The following is a 15,475-nucleotide window of genomic DNA, read 5'->3' on the forward strand; positions in this document are numbered from 1 at the left end:
ATTTTTCCTCTTTGCCACCCTCCACCCAGCACCCCTCACTCCCTCAGGCAGTCTCCCCACCATTGTTCATGTCCATGGATCATGCATATAAGTTCTTAGACTACTCCATTTCCTATGCTGTACTTTACATCTCCATGGCTATTCTGTAACCACCAATTTGTACTTCTTAATCCCCTCACCTTTCATCCATTCCGCCACAACCAGCTCCCCTCTGGTAACCATCAAAATGCTCTCTGTTGTTGCAGACTCTGACCTGCAGAGTCTGCATGTTGTGGCTGAAGATGAGAACAAATGCACACAGACTACTTCTCCTGTGGAGAAAAAGGACAGTACAGGTACTCTCTTAAGATGAGAGTTCTATGGCTGCTTCTCTCAAGGGAAGAGCGCCTTGGCCACTCTCTCAAGGGGAGAGTGCCCCGACCTTGCCTGGACAGGCTTTTATTGTTTCTCTCAGGTTTTATTACCTATTACATAGAATGTTGTTGTCTACATTTCAGGTACAATCAAGGAAACGAAAATAACAAATGCAGAAGGGAAAGGTGGCGAGCTGATTATGCTCAGTCCGTGGGAAAGTTCATACAGGCTTTGGAAATTACCTTGAAGATAGGCAATAAACATCTACTGTTTCAGACCGGGGCGAGGGAGTTTTAGCAAGAGCAAGCCAAAAGAGTCTGGATGCGTTTGCTGGGCCTGGTTCCCACGGGAAAACCGGTCTGAGGGTCTGGCCCCTGCCCGCCACTTCTCTCCTGTCGGCTTTCTGATGCAGGGCGGAGTCACATTCGACATTTTCAAACAAACTGGTTCCCTACACTCTGTATCCATGATTCTGTCCTTGTTCTTGTTGCTTCCTTTGTTTTAGATTCAGTTGTTGATAGACATGTATTTATTGCCATTTTGTTGTTCATCTGAGGCCTGTCCAGGAGATATCCGGCCATATAATATGAAAAATAAAAACATTTATTGAAGAAGATACAAGATACAAAAACATTGTACATAGGACAGTGATGCCTCAGTCCCCTTCAAAGTAGGCACCTTGGGACCTCACACTGTTCTCCCATTTGCCATCAAATGCCTTGTCATCCCTTCCCAAATCTCATCACTTTCAAAGATGATTTTAGTTTTGGGAAAAGTCAGAAGTCACAGGGTGCCAAATCTGGGCTGTAGGGGGTTGACTCATCTGGTGATTTGATGTTTCACAAAAAAACTGCACACGATGATGGCATGAGTGGATGCGTTGACGTGATGAAGCTGCCAGTGACCAGTTGCCCATAGCTGTGGCCTTCTGATTCATCTGAATAGTTTCTGTGGAGGAATATTCAAGCTTAACACAAAATTTTATGCAGATCATTGCTTTCTTCGCTCAGTCATTTAAATGTGACGGCCACACAGTACACATGCTCACTCACTGGTGTCTACTGCCTTCACTTACTAGTCCAGTGAAGTTGTCATTGTTCACACATGCACATTCCAGTCCACTCTCCTTGTAAGTTGGCTGCCAGGTTACATCAATGTTGCACAAACCTTTCTTGTTACATTAACAATGATTGGACTTTTTCCAGACAAACCTCGTAGTTTTGATCTTTTTCTTAAAAAAGTCCCTTTAGCATTTCATGTAATAATGGTTGGATGATGATGAACTCCTTTAGTTTTTCTTATCTGGGAAGCTCTTTATCTGCCCTTTGATTCCAAGTGATAGCTTTTTTGGGTAGAGTAATCTTAGCTGTAGGTCCCTGACTAAAGTTTCTTTAAAATATTTATTTGAGGGGATTGGGGAAGAAAGCATGGTACTACACATTGTTGCTTTTTTTCTCTTTAAGCTTTATATTGTAATTATTTGTTTAGGACCCTATTCTGAAACATAGTTGTGGTTTTCTTATTCTGTCAGTGTTTGTCACTTCACTCACCGTTTTGTGTACTTCAGCCTTTTCATTTCAAGTAGAAGAGCTCCTTTCAACATTCCTTGTACTGCAGGTCTTGTGGTGGCAAATTCCCTCAGCTTTCCTTTGAAAGCCTTTATTTCTCCTTCATATCTAATGGGTAACTTTGCTATATAGAGTATTCTTCTCTGTTGGTTACCATCTTTTAATATTTTGAATGTATCATTCCACTCTCCTGTTCTGTAGAGTTTCTGGTGAGAAATCTGATAGGTTTTTCTTTGTAGGTTACTTTCCTCCCCATCCCCCCAGCAACTAACTGCCTGAAGAATTTTCTCTCTGTTGTTGTCTCTTGACAGTTTCAATTTAATGTGTTTTGGAGAAGGTCTTTTTTGCGTTGAGATCATTAGGTGTTCTTTTAGCTTCCTATGCTTGTATGTCCAGTTCCTTCCCTAGGTTTGGGAAGTTCTCATCAATAATTTCTTTGAATAGGCTCTCTGTTTCCTTCTCCATCTCTTCTCCTTCTGGGATACTCAGTATCCTTGCCATTTCTAATGGAGTCTGGTAGAGTTCTTTCATTTTTAAAAAATCTTAGTTCTCCTCTTCCACCTAAACCATTTCTGTCTTCAAGCTCACTGATTGTCTTTCTTCTAATGGTCTGCTCCATTTCCAGTGTTTTCTAATACAGTCTTCATTTCGTTTATTGAGTTCTTCACCTCCAGAATGTTTGATTCTTTCTTATAGTTTCAATGACTTTAGGAAAGTACAACTTCTGTTCATTTACTTTATTCCTGAGCTTATGAACTGCCTTTCTGAGTGTTCTGGTACGTCATCGAGTTTCTTCAAGATTGCTATTTTGAATTCTCTTATCAGTTAGTACACAATCTTCCATGACTTTGAGTTTGGTTTCTGAAGAATTTCATTTTTTTTTCTCTGGTTACCTTGGTTGTTCATGGTGCTTAATGGTTTGTTCTTCTGCCAGCACATTAGCAGTAGTGAACTCTTATTTAGATACAGTTTTGATTTTAAAAATTCAACATATTGATAATATAGATCTTTCTTTTGTTTTCCAGTAGAGAGTACAATAGTGCAAGTTTTTGTTTTCTCTAACCCGAGCTGCTTGTGCCTCCCAGGTCACCTAGGGGGAACATCGCTGTGACTGTAGGAGTTGTTGCCTGGGTGACTGGTGTGGTGGGTGCCCTCACTGTGTTCAGATCACCTGTGTCTCAAGGCACCGCCATTGAGTGCAGGGATGTGGCAGGTGAGGGGGGACTCTGTTCATGAGCTAATCGTGCCTGGCTAGCTGGTTCCTTCTGGCAGCTAGCACAGCTGCACTATGTGTGAGAGGCTAGAGACGTGTCTCTGCTGCTGCTACCAGTCCTTCTGGTGGTGGGAGCATCACTGAACTTGGAATAGGGAGCCAGATTCTCGGTGCCAACACTGCTGCTGCCCCTCTTACCCTTCATTGCGGTCCTCGTTATGAGGGTCCAGACCCTGTCTCCTCTTCCACTCCTCTGTTCCCAATGGGCCACAGGCTCAAACGTAGTGTCCAGGAAATTCCAACTGTGGGCACTGTCCCTGTCCTTCCCCAGCCTGCCTCCTGTACATGTTACAGTATGCCCACCTTCCGATGTACTGATGTGTGGATCTCTTAGGTGACCTGATGTGTTTAGCGGAGGGGTGTTTGTTGGGTTACAGATGCTTCACTAGTTGTGGATTTAAGGGGAGATAAGCAGAGGTGGTCTTCCACTGCCATGGTGCTTGCCTTTTCATTTTCTTAATGGAATTTTCCAAAGAACAGAAGTTTAAAAAGTTTAAGTGTAGGAAAGAAATTTTTATTTTTTCTTTCAGTACCTATATACAAAGACTTCTTTTAAAAGAGATAATTTTTTAAAAGATTTTATATATTTATTTTTAGAGAGAGGGGAAGGGAGGGAGAAAGAGAGGGAGAGAAACAGTGATGTGTGAGAGAAACATCGATTGGTTAGTTGCCTCTCGCACACCCCTAGCCTGGCCCGCAACCCAGGCATGTGCCCTGACTGGGAATCAAATCGGCAACCCTTTGGTTCCCAGGCCAGCCAAGGCCAAAGTTTTTATGGCAAACACTGCAGGTTAGTTGTCTATACTTCAAAAAATATAGAAAGGTACAAAGAAGACTATTCAAATCTTCTGAAAACTTGCCACCAAGAGAAAAAAAAATCACCAAAAAATTTTTGTGATGATGCTTTTAGATCTCCCCCTCCCTTCCTCTACTTTATTCTCCTTTTGTTCTTTTGTCCCCAGAGGAAAGGAATGAGGCCAGAGGAAGAGAGACATCTTGATACAGAGGCACATTACTTATAATTTTTGTAGCCTTAAGACTTCACTTTGTTGAATATGTTTTCCTGATAGCACATTGAGGTCTGCTATCATGATTAATTTTTAATGGCAAAATGGTTGATATATATCATTCTAACAAGCCATAATATTTAAACCTCTTTTCTACTATTGTATAATTATTTCCAAGTTTTTGCTACTATAAACAAAACATTTGGATAAAAATGCATTAAAAGGATGTTTGTTGAAAGTACAAAAATAAAAAAATGAGAAATGTTTTAAATTCAGAAACATTGTAGTATATTCATAAAATAAACTATTCTATGATTACATAGGTGATATTTGTTTATTTTTTGAGGAACATGTTCATGATATGTTTATGGAAAAAAATTAAGAAGCAGTGTGTATGGTATCCCTTTCTTCTAAAATAAACAGGGAGAAAAGTGTCTAGAAGAACATGTGTTAAAGACCTGTTGGACTTTGTGTGAGGATGAAGCATGGAGATGAAAGGTGGATGTCTTTTCTCTGCCTTTGATAGTTGTCTAGGTTCTTTTTATCCTTGTATTGGGAGTCTTTGTGCTAAATTAGGAATGCGTTTTGAATGCTTATGTTCTTGCATTTAGGCTGTTGTCAGTTTAGCAGATAGTGATCTATCTACTTGCTTTTCTAAGTACTTTTTTTCTTTCCTCACCGAGTTTAAGCCTTATAGTCTGTGTCTTTTTATTTTTAATGAGATGCTTTGTCTTTCTGAATGTTAGTTCTGAACTTACTTTGTGCTGCTAATGAGGCTCCCAGTCTGTTGATGACTTCTCAACTTGTTGGCTGCTCGCCTTGCATACCTTGGTGTACAGATGAGCTCTCAGGTGATTTCTACTTCATCAGGGAGCTTAATTGAAAACCTTTTTCTTCTGGCCAAGATGGAGGCATAGGTAGATACACTTTGCCTCCTCACACAACCAAAACAAGGACAACAACAAATTTAAAAACAAAAAATAACCAGAACTGCCAGAAAATCGAACTGTATGGAAGTTCGACAACCAAGGAGTTAAAGAAGAAACATTCACGCAGACTGGTAGGAGGGGCGGAGAGGGGCAGCTGGACAGAGAGGACTCATAGCAAGACAGCTTCTAGAAGACTGGGGCAGGCAAAGCGGTGGTGGCTGGTAGACTGGGTGGTCCCACATTTGTGTGCAGATAAACTGGGAGAAACAACTGGGGAGCAAAACAGGCTGCACAACCCAGGGTTCCAGTATGGGGAAACGAAGCTTCAAAACTTCTGACTGAAAAAACCTGTGGGGGTTGAGGTGGCAAGAGATTCCCAGCCTCACAGGAGAGGTCATTGGAGAGACCCACAGGGTCCTAGAAAGTACACAAACCCACACACCTGGGAATCAGCACCAGAAGGGCCCAATTAGCTTGTGGGTAGCAGGGGACGTGACTGAAAGCCAACCCAGAGAGGAGCAAGTGGCATTGTTCCCTTTCGGACCTCTCCTCCACATACAGCACCACAACACAGGGACGGTGGGTTGCCCCACCTTGGCGAATACCTAAGGCTCCACCCCTTACTACATAACAGGCCCGGTGAGACAAAAATATGGCCCAAATGACAGAAGAAATCAAAGTTCCAAAAAGAGAACTAAGCAATGAAGAGATAGCCAGCCCATCAGATGCAGAGTTCAAAACACTGGTAATCAGGATGCTCACAGAAATACTTGAGTATGGGTCGCAAAATAGAGTAAAAAGTGAAGGCTATGAAAAGTGAAATAAAGGAAAATGTACAGGGAACCAACAGTGAAGGGGAGGAATGGGGACTCAAATCAACAATTTGGACCAGAAGGAAGAAATAAATATTCAAATGGAAAAGAATGAAAAAACAAGAATCCAAAAACATAAGGCAAGGCTTAGGAACCTCTGGGACAACTTTAAATGTTCCAACATCGTAATCACAGGGGTGCCAGAAGGAGAAGAGGAAGAGCAAGAAATTAAAAACTTATTTGAAAAAATAATGAAGGAGAACTTCCCTAATTTGGCAAAGGAAATAGACTTATAGGAAGTCCAGGAAGCTCAGAGAGTCCCAAAGAAGTTGGACCCAAGGAAGCATACACCAAGGCACATCATAATTACATTACCCAAGATGAAAGATAAGGAGAAAATTTTAAAAGCAGCAAGAGAAAAGGAGACACTTACCTGTAAAGGAGTTCTTATAAGACTCTGAACTGATTTCTCAAAAGAAACCTTGCAGGCAAGAAAGAAGCGGCTGGCAAGAAGTATTTGAAGTCATGAAAGGAAGGACCTACATCCAAGATTACTCTTCAGTAAAGCCATCACTTAGAATGGAAGGGCAGATTAAGTGCTTCCCAGATAAGGTCAAATTAAAAGAGTTCGTCATCACCAAGCCCTTACTGTATGCAATGTTAAAGGGACTTACCTAAGAAAAAGATGATCAAAACTGTGAATAATAAAATGACCACAAATGCACTAGTATCAACAACTGAACAAAACAAAACAAAAACAAACTAAGCAAACAACTAGAGCAGAAACAATCACAGAAATGGAGATCACATGAAGAGTTATCAGCAGGGAGGGGGTGAGGAGAGAATGGGGGGAAAGGTACAGGGAATAAGAAGCATAAATGGTAGGTACAAAATAGATGGGGAGGTTAAGAATAGTATAAGAAATGGAGAATCCAAAGAACTTATATGTATGACCTATGGACATGAACTAAGGTGGGGTATTGCTGGTGGGAGGGGGTACAGGGTGGAAGGGAATAAAGGGTAGAAAAAAATGGGACAAGTGTAATAGCATAATCAATACAATATATTTAAAGAATAAAAAATAATAATATAGTGGCCAAAACAAAAAGAAACCTTTTTAAAATCTTTTTTGTCTTTTCTTATGTCTTCCAGCATTTCCCTGGTCTTCTGTAGGAAAAATGCATCACATATAGTAAGGCTTTATTTAAGGGATGTCTTTCCTGAACTTGATGGAGACTAAGTAGAATGTATCAGTGGTCCTTTATGAATAAAAGTACTTGTATGGAACTATAAAACACATTAATGATGTCTAATTAAATAATTCTGGCCTTTCTTGTTTATATAGGTTGTTTTGATTTGGCATTATGTATTTTTAAAATAAATATTATGCAATTGCAGATTTCTTTTTTGGTGGCAAAAGATGCAGAAATGCATAAGAGTAAGCTGCAGTACTTTATGGAGCAATTCTATGGAATCATCAGGAACATGGATTCAAACAGCAAGGATTTGTCTATTGCGATTCGTGGATATGGACTTTTTGCAGGAGTATGGCTCATTAATTTTCTCGTAACTGTTTAATTTTATTTGAGAGTTTAAAGGAATATAATTTATTGCATTTTTAAAGTATCTCACACCTGTGACAATATTATTGTTACTTGCTTTATTGTTAAATTGTTTGTTTAGTGCCTACTATGTACTAGGATTCTGTATATGTATTATCTCAAATCCTTGTAAGTCATAAGTCCCCTCCAGGCATTTAGGGTTATTATTTTACTTCAATGAGGAATCTGACACCTAGAGAAATAGAGTAACTTGTTAAAGGATACAGTTGATAATAGACAGAACCAAGACATAAATTCAGGTGTGAAAACTAGAAACACCATGTTTTTTTCCACTATGCTGTGCTGCCTCATTTATGAAGTAAAATTGTAGTTGATGGTATTCAACATCTTAAAAAGAAAAATTCTAGTGATGGAAAGAGGTATATTTAAGAATAGTGAGAATACTTACAGTTATTTCCCTCTTAGTGGGTCTCTTCTATTTTAAGGAGAAAATCACTTGCTACCTCTCTTTCTACAAATTTATCCTTTCAGTGTCTACTCCCTTGTTTCAGAGAATGATAGCTCATCTTTCCGGCCTTCCCTATCACTATTCATATTATGCCTGATACTTCTTCATTTTCTTCCATTTGTTTCTGTTGTCTCCTTTAAATATACTTAGAGCAGAAGAAATGGTATGTAAGAAGGTTCAGAGGTAAACAAGACCATAGAATTTTCAACTTCATACGCTATGGCCTAGCCAACTTCAACTTGTTCACCATAGTTAGATATGTTCGCAGTGTAGCTAGAGTGTGATAGACAAAGGAAGGCAGGAGAGAGGGCTCTAAAAACAGAAACTAGTGTGATCCTCAAGAAGGCTAGACTAGATCTGAAATCTGAAGAATCCTTTGGGAAACTTGAGGCTGGGTAGTAGCATTCTCAGATTTGTGAATTATAAAGATGGCTCATAGTTTTCAGTGTGGTATAGCAGTGGACTACAACTTCGAATTGAGTTCTTAGCCTCTTTCTCTGGGCAACTAGCCTCAGTGGGCAGAGACCGCATCTTGTTGGCCTTTAGTACCTGCTATCTGAACAGTGCCTAGAATATAGTTGAAATCTGTAGATGTTTTGTATATGAATAAATATTTAGAATATGTTTACAGATAATTTTAAAAGCATTTTTATAAGATATACTGTATTTTATATCTGTATTCTCCATTAAAAAACTTTTTAATATTTAGTTTATAATCATGACTTAACAAGACACCTTAAATGTTATTTTGACATTCATACGATTGATAAAGATTTATATTTACCCTTCCTAAAGTCTTGCAAGATCATCAATGCAAAAGATGTAGACTTCATGTACGTTGAGCTCATTCAACGCTGCAAGCAGCTCTTCCTCACCCAGATGGACACTAGTGATGATCATGTTTACCAGATGCCAAGCTTCCTCCAGTCCATTGCAAGTGTCTTACTTTACCTTGATGCGGTAAGTGGGATAATTAATTAAAATGAGCACAGTTTTATTTAATCTCAGCTCTTCAACTAGTGTGATGGAGTTGTGTGAATTATATGCACTCAGCAAAGGCCCTGTTATGATTAAGGTAACATTTTTAATTAGTATTTTGTGTCACTAGAATTACAGCCATGAAACTACTTTTTGTTATTTGTTTCTAAAAGATTAAGATTGCTGCTTGTGATAGAATTTCATTCTAAGTATCATTTAGAAGGTTTTTCTATGATTTAAAAATATATAATCACAATTATAAATGTTAAATTTATGCCCTGCCCGGGTAGCTCAGTTGGTTAGTGTTGTTCCGATATGCCAAGTTTGTGGCTTCAGTCCCCAGTGAGGGCACGTACAAGAAATCAGCCAATGAATGCAGCCTTAAGTGGAACAACAAATTGATGTTTCTCTCTCTCTCCTTTTCCCTTTCAAATCTCTCTCCAAAATCAATAAATAAAAGTTTTTAAAAATCGTATTAGTAGATGGAGATGAGTAAAGTTTTTCATTTATCTAATATGCATCTAATTAAGTTGTAATTACTTTGAATATTTGTATTGTTCCCATATTTATTTATTCCCTCCCCTAACTTTTAGTTTGCTCTCCATTTCTGGTAGGTTCCTGAGGTGTATACTTCAGTTCTGGAACATCTCATAGTGGTACAGATAGACAGTTTCCCGCAGTATAGTCCAAAAATGCAGTTGGTATGTTGCAGAGCCATAGTGAAAGTTTTCCTAGCCCTAGCAGAAAAAGGACCAGTTCTCTGGAATTGCATTAGTGCGGTGGGTAAGTTTGGAATTCCTTTTTGTTTCTATGATAATGAATGATGAACACTTAACATGTTATATTGTATGGCTAAAGAGCATCTGGTTGCCAAATTCTTTTGTATCTTTTGATATTTTAGTGTACCCAAATCTTCTTTATCTACTGTTTTAAAAATTTTTTTTTTATTTTCCTTGTGCTTCTGAATCTTTATAGTCCCACATGTAAAATTAAAGATTTTAACAAACTTAGAGAAAAAATTGAGAAGTAAAGTTATGTTAAAAAATAATAGCTATCATTTTTTTATTGTGTGTTTGGTTATATTTTTCATTCTTTACTTCATTTCTGTTTTCACTTTCTTTTTTCAGTGCATCAGAGTTTAATCAGAATATGTTCTAAACCAGTAATCCTTCAGAAGGTAAATTCTGAATCTAGTGTCTTGAAAATTAGTCCTTTGCCACTGAAAGTTAGAAATGTTACTGTGGTTTGTAGTCTGTAAATGTATAAAAGTAGCCCTTAGTTACTAGCCATGGTTTACATTTTGAAAAGTGTAGGATGTGATTCTTCTGTATTTTTACAGGTGAATAAACTCCTAAGTTATGAAACATCCTTAAACATAAATTTCCTGTTATATACACATTTTTACAAGAAGGAAATATTTTCTCTCTCTTGAAATTCTAGGACAATATATTGTACTTAGGTGTGTTATGGGAGACATATCTTAGTTACTTGAAATTATAGGAAATAGAAGAAACATAACTTTTTTTCAGCTTCCTTTTTTGTTATTCTTTTATAATCTACTACAATCAAATTATAGTCTCTTACTGGTAGCTGTTTTAGCTTAGAAAATTCTGGAAATAAGAAAGTTCTGGCAGCAGTACTTATTTTGCAAATTCATTAGTAAATATTGGGATGATGTTTTCCTGCACAGGGTGCTGAGTCTGAGTTGGAAGACTATCGTGCGTCAGGAGAAGTTAGAACTGGCAAATGGAAAGTACCCACGTACAAAGACTATTTGGATCTGTTTAGAAATCTTCTGAGCTGTGCCAAGATGATGGTAAAATGACACCTTTAAAGCCATAAAATACCCTTGTTCCTCTTTATCAGTCTGCATAGTTTATATATGTAAGACTTACGTATTTTAGAATTACATTTTACTGACTTTCAATAGTTTATTTAAAAAGTTTTTCTTTTAATAGACTCAACTAATAATATAATAGTATCATCGTTATGGAAGAGCTATTCTTTTTTTGTTAAAGATGAAGATATAAATCCAATTTAATTGGTATGAAGGAAATTGGTGCATAGCTATTATATATGTAATAAATAATATATAAATATATTTAAGCCAGGCTCTGGCACCATTTTAACATAGACTGACAAAGCTTTTAATAGGCTAGGAAAAGCAATTTTTGTCAATAGAGGATTCCCGTCTGGTGAAAAATATTAGGGATTTTTAACTGTTTTTTTACTGAGGTAAAATAACAATGTTATTAATTTTACTTATATAAGGTAAAACATTTCTTTCTTATGATATAGATAGCCCCATAGTTTGAGGTTAAGTTTCATAGAATATTTGACTGAGTAAAGGCAAAGTAATTAAATTGGCCTATATTTTTAGAATGGTAGAATAGTTTCACTTTTAAGGAAATGATAGATTATATTTTTAAATCCATTTTGAGGACATATATATATTTATCCACATGCATGTATATGTGTGTATGAGTGTACATGTATGTACACATACATATGCTCATGTCTACATTTGCACATACATATGGTGTGTGTGTGTGGTACATATGTGCATACACACAAACACAGATTAATTAGGGGGAAATGCTTTAACAAGGATTGGCCTAAATCATCTCGTTTTCTGCCGTATACTTACTTAGTGTTTGCTACATGACTGGATAAGTTATATCATCCGACCAAAGTGATACTGGCCTAATAATTTAGGAAGGTGTCTACAATTTGAGCTTGCAGACACAAATCTGTTACAGTTTACACGGCAGTTTTCATACTACCTAAATGTGCGCGTATATCTGTATATATCCGCATTAAAAATGCCTATTTAGTATTCATTCTGATACTTTTTACATGAAATTTTGAAGTTTATGATTTTTTTTTTAAAGGATTCTTTTTTAGCAGATGAAGCATTTTCCTTTGCGAATTCCTCCCTTCAAAGGCTGAATCGTTTGGTGTATGATGAATTTGTAAAATCTGTTTTGAAGATTGTTGACAAACTGGATCTTACGCTAGAAAAACAGAATGTTGGGGAACAAGAGGTTAGAGCTTCTGTCACTAATAATTTTGCATCATTTGTATACCATCTCTCTCTGTAGGTATAGCACATTTATAGAGTATTGCAGGAAATTGGTTTCTTTAGCATTAATATTTCTTGTTGATACTTTTCTATTCTAATAGCCTAATGTGTACAAAATGTTATTACTAGATTTTTTTAAAAGTAATTTATGTTTATATGTTAAAACAATGTGAAAACTATGTTTTCATTTTTTTTAATGAAAAGTTGTTTGCTAGGCTCATTTACTATTTATTCCTTAGCAATGGCGAAGACTCAGATCTCATTTTGTGCAGAGGTGACCTTGTAGTAGGATAGGAGAACCTGAGATTCCTCTCGTTTATAGCTAAGGAAACTTGAAATTCGGGCTGCACGGTATTAAATGGATTTTTGAGATAGTAGAATATAGACAATAGTCAGAAAGGGAAGAATGCAGCCTCCCTTTTTTCTGTACCCAGTTTTCATGGCTTTTGGCTGCTAGCTGGGAGTTGCTCTGCTTACATCTGGAGAGTTTTAAGCAACAAAACAGTATGGTAATGAGACTAGTGTCAAAGGACTTGAGTTTGAGTAAAAACACGTAGTTTGCTTTTGAGCCCACTTTTTTTTGTGGACTAGATGGTGATTGTTGGAGTTAGTACATGTGCACTTCCACGGTGATACTGTGAAGTTAGGCAAGAGATAATGGCAAGTATATGCAGAGAATAATAAAGGAAACAGAAAAAGGTTATTTGTCACAAGGACTTTATTGTATTTGTAATCACATTTTTATTCTAGTTGATGGGAACACCATTTGTGTTTTGTTGCTTTTAATGCCTCGTGTATGTCTGAATAATTTAATTTAAAAAACTTGTCAAAAGGTACTTTGTGGAACTGCATCAGCAAACAGACCTGCTTTTTAGAGCACGCATGTTGATCATTTTTGTTGTCTTCAGTGGCTTCCCTTGCACTTCCATTTTCTTCATGTTGCCTGCCCTTCTGCTTCATTGCAGCAGGTCAGTTGTCACCTATGGTAGCACATCCCAAATAAAGCTGGTCTCTAACCTTATCCTCCGTCACAGCTCCCAGCTCTGCATTCCTAACTAGTTGTTTAACATTTCTCCCTAAATTTGATAACACAGCTTAATGTGTTAATATTAAGTTACTGTTACTTAATATTGTTAATTATTTCTATTTCTTAGTTTGAAACTTCCAAGTCATTATTAGTATTTTGTAAAACTTCAAGTTTTAAAATTCTACCTCTGTCAAGGCATCATTTCTAGCTCCTTTAAGAAATGATATTTCTCCCTTTGTATGTTTGTTTTTGTACCATTTTTTATCCCTTTATCATTTCCCATGTATCCTTTTATTTAATGTTTTCTGTGCATTCCATCTTTTTTCTCAAACTGTAAGCTTTAAGGACCCATCAGTGCTTTTTTCACTTTTGCATTCCTCCCTTATAGAATGAGGCCTTGACTGTGAAGTCAGTTGGTCAGTTACTTGTTGAATGAGTGTGTGATAGAATGTTTGTTTTGGTACACTTTTTAAGGATGAAAATGAACCTGCTGGTGTTTGGGTGATCCCAACTTCAGATCCAGCAGCCAACTTGCATCCTGCTAAACCTAAAGATTTTTCAGCTTTCATTAACCTGGTGGAATTTTGCAGGTATTTAAGAAAAATGTTTATTTATTTTTAGAGAGAGGGGAAGGGAGGGAGAAAGAGGGGAAAAGCCTGAAGGTATTTTCTTTTTAAATTCGAATTTATGAGTGAAAATGATCAGTTATTGGCTATAATATAGGAAACATCCTTACATAGATGTAAGAAATAAAATAGCAAAAGATATATAATCTAAATGGCTTATATGAATCATTAAAATATATCTAAGTGTACCAGCTTGGAGTTATTATTTTTATACTTAAAAGATTCTCAGATAGGAAACAAAGGAATATATATATCTATATATATACCTAAAAATGTTACATAATAGAATTGTAGACCTTTTAATTATTTGCCTTATAATTTCAAAGCTCAATAAAAATAATAATGACAAAAAATTTTTACATTAAGCTCTTTTATTTAAAAAAATATTTTATTGTTTATACTATTATAGTTCCACTTTTTCTCCTACAGTAAGCTTTTAATTTGTTTTTACAGAGAGATTCTTCCTGAGAAACATGTAGAGTATTTTGAGCCGTGGGTATACTCATTTGCATATGAATTAATTTTGCAATGTACACGGTTGCCACTTGTTAGTGGTTTTTACAAATTGCTTTCTATTGCTGTGAATAATGCCAAGAAAATAAAATATTTTGAGGTAAGTGATTTTTAGAGGACATTGAATATGCCTGTTTTTTTAGATTGCATGAGTATATAAATACGTTATAAAATATGAGATTATAGCATATTGCACTCTAAAAATCTAAATTTATTATGTATTTGTAAAGACTGCTATGTGAGTAGCAATTGGATGACACTCTTAAAATAGGTCACTAATAGCATATTCTGTTCTGATTTGTAAGCACCTAGCTAGTTATGTTAACAGAAGTTTTAAGTGTGATCCTAGGACCAGTGTCACCAGCATTACTTGGGAAATCTAATGCCCTCTCCAGGCTTACTGGGGGCACTGGGGCAAGGCTCAGCAGCCTGTGCTACCCGGCCACTCAAGTGGCTAGTGAACTTGGAGAATAACTGGATTAGTGTACCTAAGGCTCCAGTGAGTCATGAGCAGTCCCACTGGTTAATTACAGGCTGAGAAGGTTCAGTGCTCCGAAGTGTATGTATTAGAAGATGAGGAAGAAGGAATGGACGCAGGCCTGTGGCTCTTGATCAGCCATCCACCTCCCACCTCATGCTCTTGTTTCTCAATGGCTTCTGCCTGAAATGTTTTCAGAGCTAGTTTTTCCTTCCCTTCCACATGAGATGTTGGCAAAGTGAAAATGGATTCATCTCTCAGAGTGAAGGCTGGGAACTACTGGTTTAAAGGGCACAGAACTAACTGCTATTATTCACTGTACTAATTTATAATTTACTATTTTATTCAACAGGGAATTGGTCCTAAGAGTCAGAAAAAGTCTCCTGAGGACCCAGAAAAGTATTCTTGCTTTGCTTTATTTGCAAAATTTGGTAAAGAGGTAATTTTTAAATGATTTATCCAGTGTTGTTATGGACTATTTAAAAATATATGTTTAACAAATTCCTAGTGATCCTAAATGGTCTATTTACTTAAAAATTTGTTTCCAGATCCAAATTAAGGGATTAAAAAACACTAACACAGGAAGCTGTGGTGCTACAAAAGTCCCTTGAGTTTTCTTAAAATAATTTGGTGAAAATTCAAAATTGGTAGATTCTTTAGCTTTTCATATATGGGGATTTAATGACTTGAAATGAACTTTTCCTAGCTCATTTTTTAATTTGAAAATGATCATGGCTATGTCATATAGAGGCTACATA

At 36.8% G+C, this 15,475-nt stretch overlaps 1 protein-coding gene across 5 annotated transcripts in view; it reads left to right on the forward strand.

Annotated features, from left to right (window-relative positions):
- PRKDC (protein kinase, DNA-activated, catalytic subunit) overlaps positions 1-15,475 on the forward strand; it is a 202,964-nt gene that overhangs the window by 23,659 nt on the left and 163,830 nt on the right. For all 5 annotated transcript variants that reach the window (XM_053929460.1, XM_024578234.4, XM_045186077.2 and 2 more), the window contains 9 exons: positions 7,342-7,488; positions 8,809-8,973; positions 9,606-9,774; positions 10,119-10,168; positions 10,682-10,807; positions 11,883-12,035; positions 13,575-13,690; positions 14,180-14,339; positions 15,070-15,156. In XM_053929460.1, the coding sequence (XP_053785435.1) occupies positions 7,342-7,488; positions 8,809-8,973; positions 9,606-9,774; positions 10,119-10,168; positions 10,682-10,807; positions 11,883-12,035; positions 13,575-13,690; positions 14,180-14,339; positions 15,070-15,156 (1,173 nt within the window). The remainder of the gene's footprint in view (positions 1-7,341; positions 7,489-8,808; positions 8,974-9,605; positions 9,775-10,118; positions 10,169-10,681; positions 10,808-11,882; positions 12,036-13,574; positions 13,691-14,179; positions 14,340-15,069; positions 15,157-15,475) is intronic.

This window comes from Desmodus rotundus, chromosome 8, assembly GCF_022682495.2.
Source record: "Desmodus rotundus isolate HL8 chromosome 8, HLdesRot8A.1, whole genome shotgun sequence".
Lineage (NCBI taxonomy): Eukaryota > Metazoa > Chordata > Mammalia > Chiroptera > Phyllostomidae > Desmodus > Desmodus rotundus.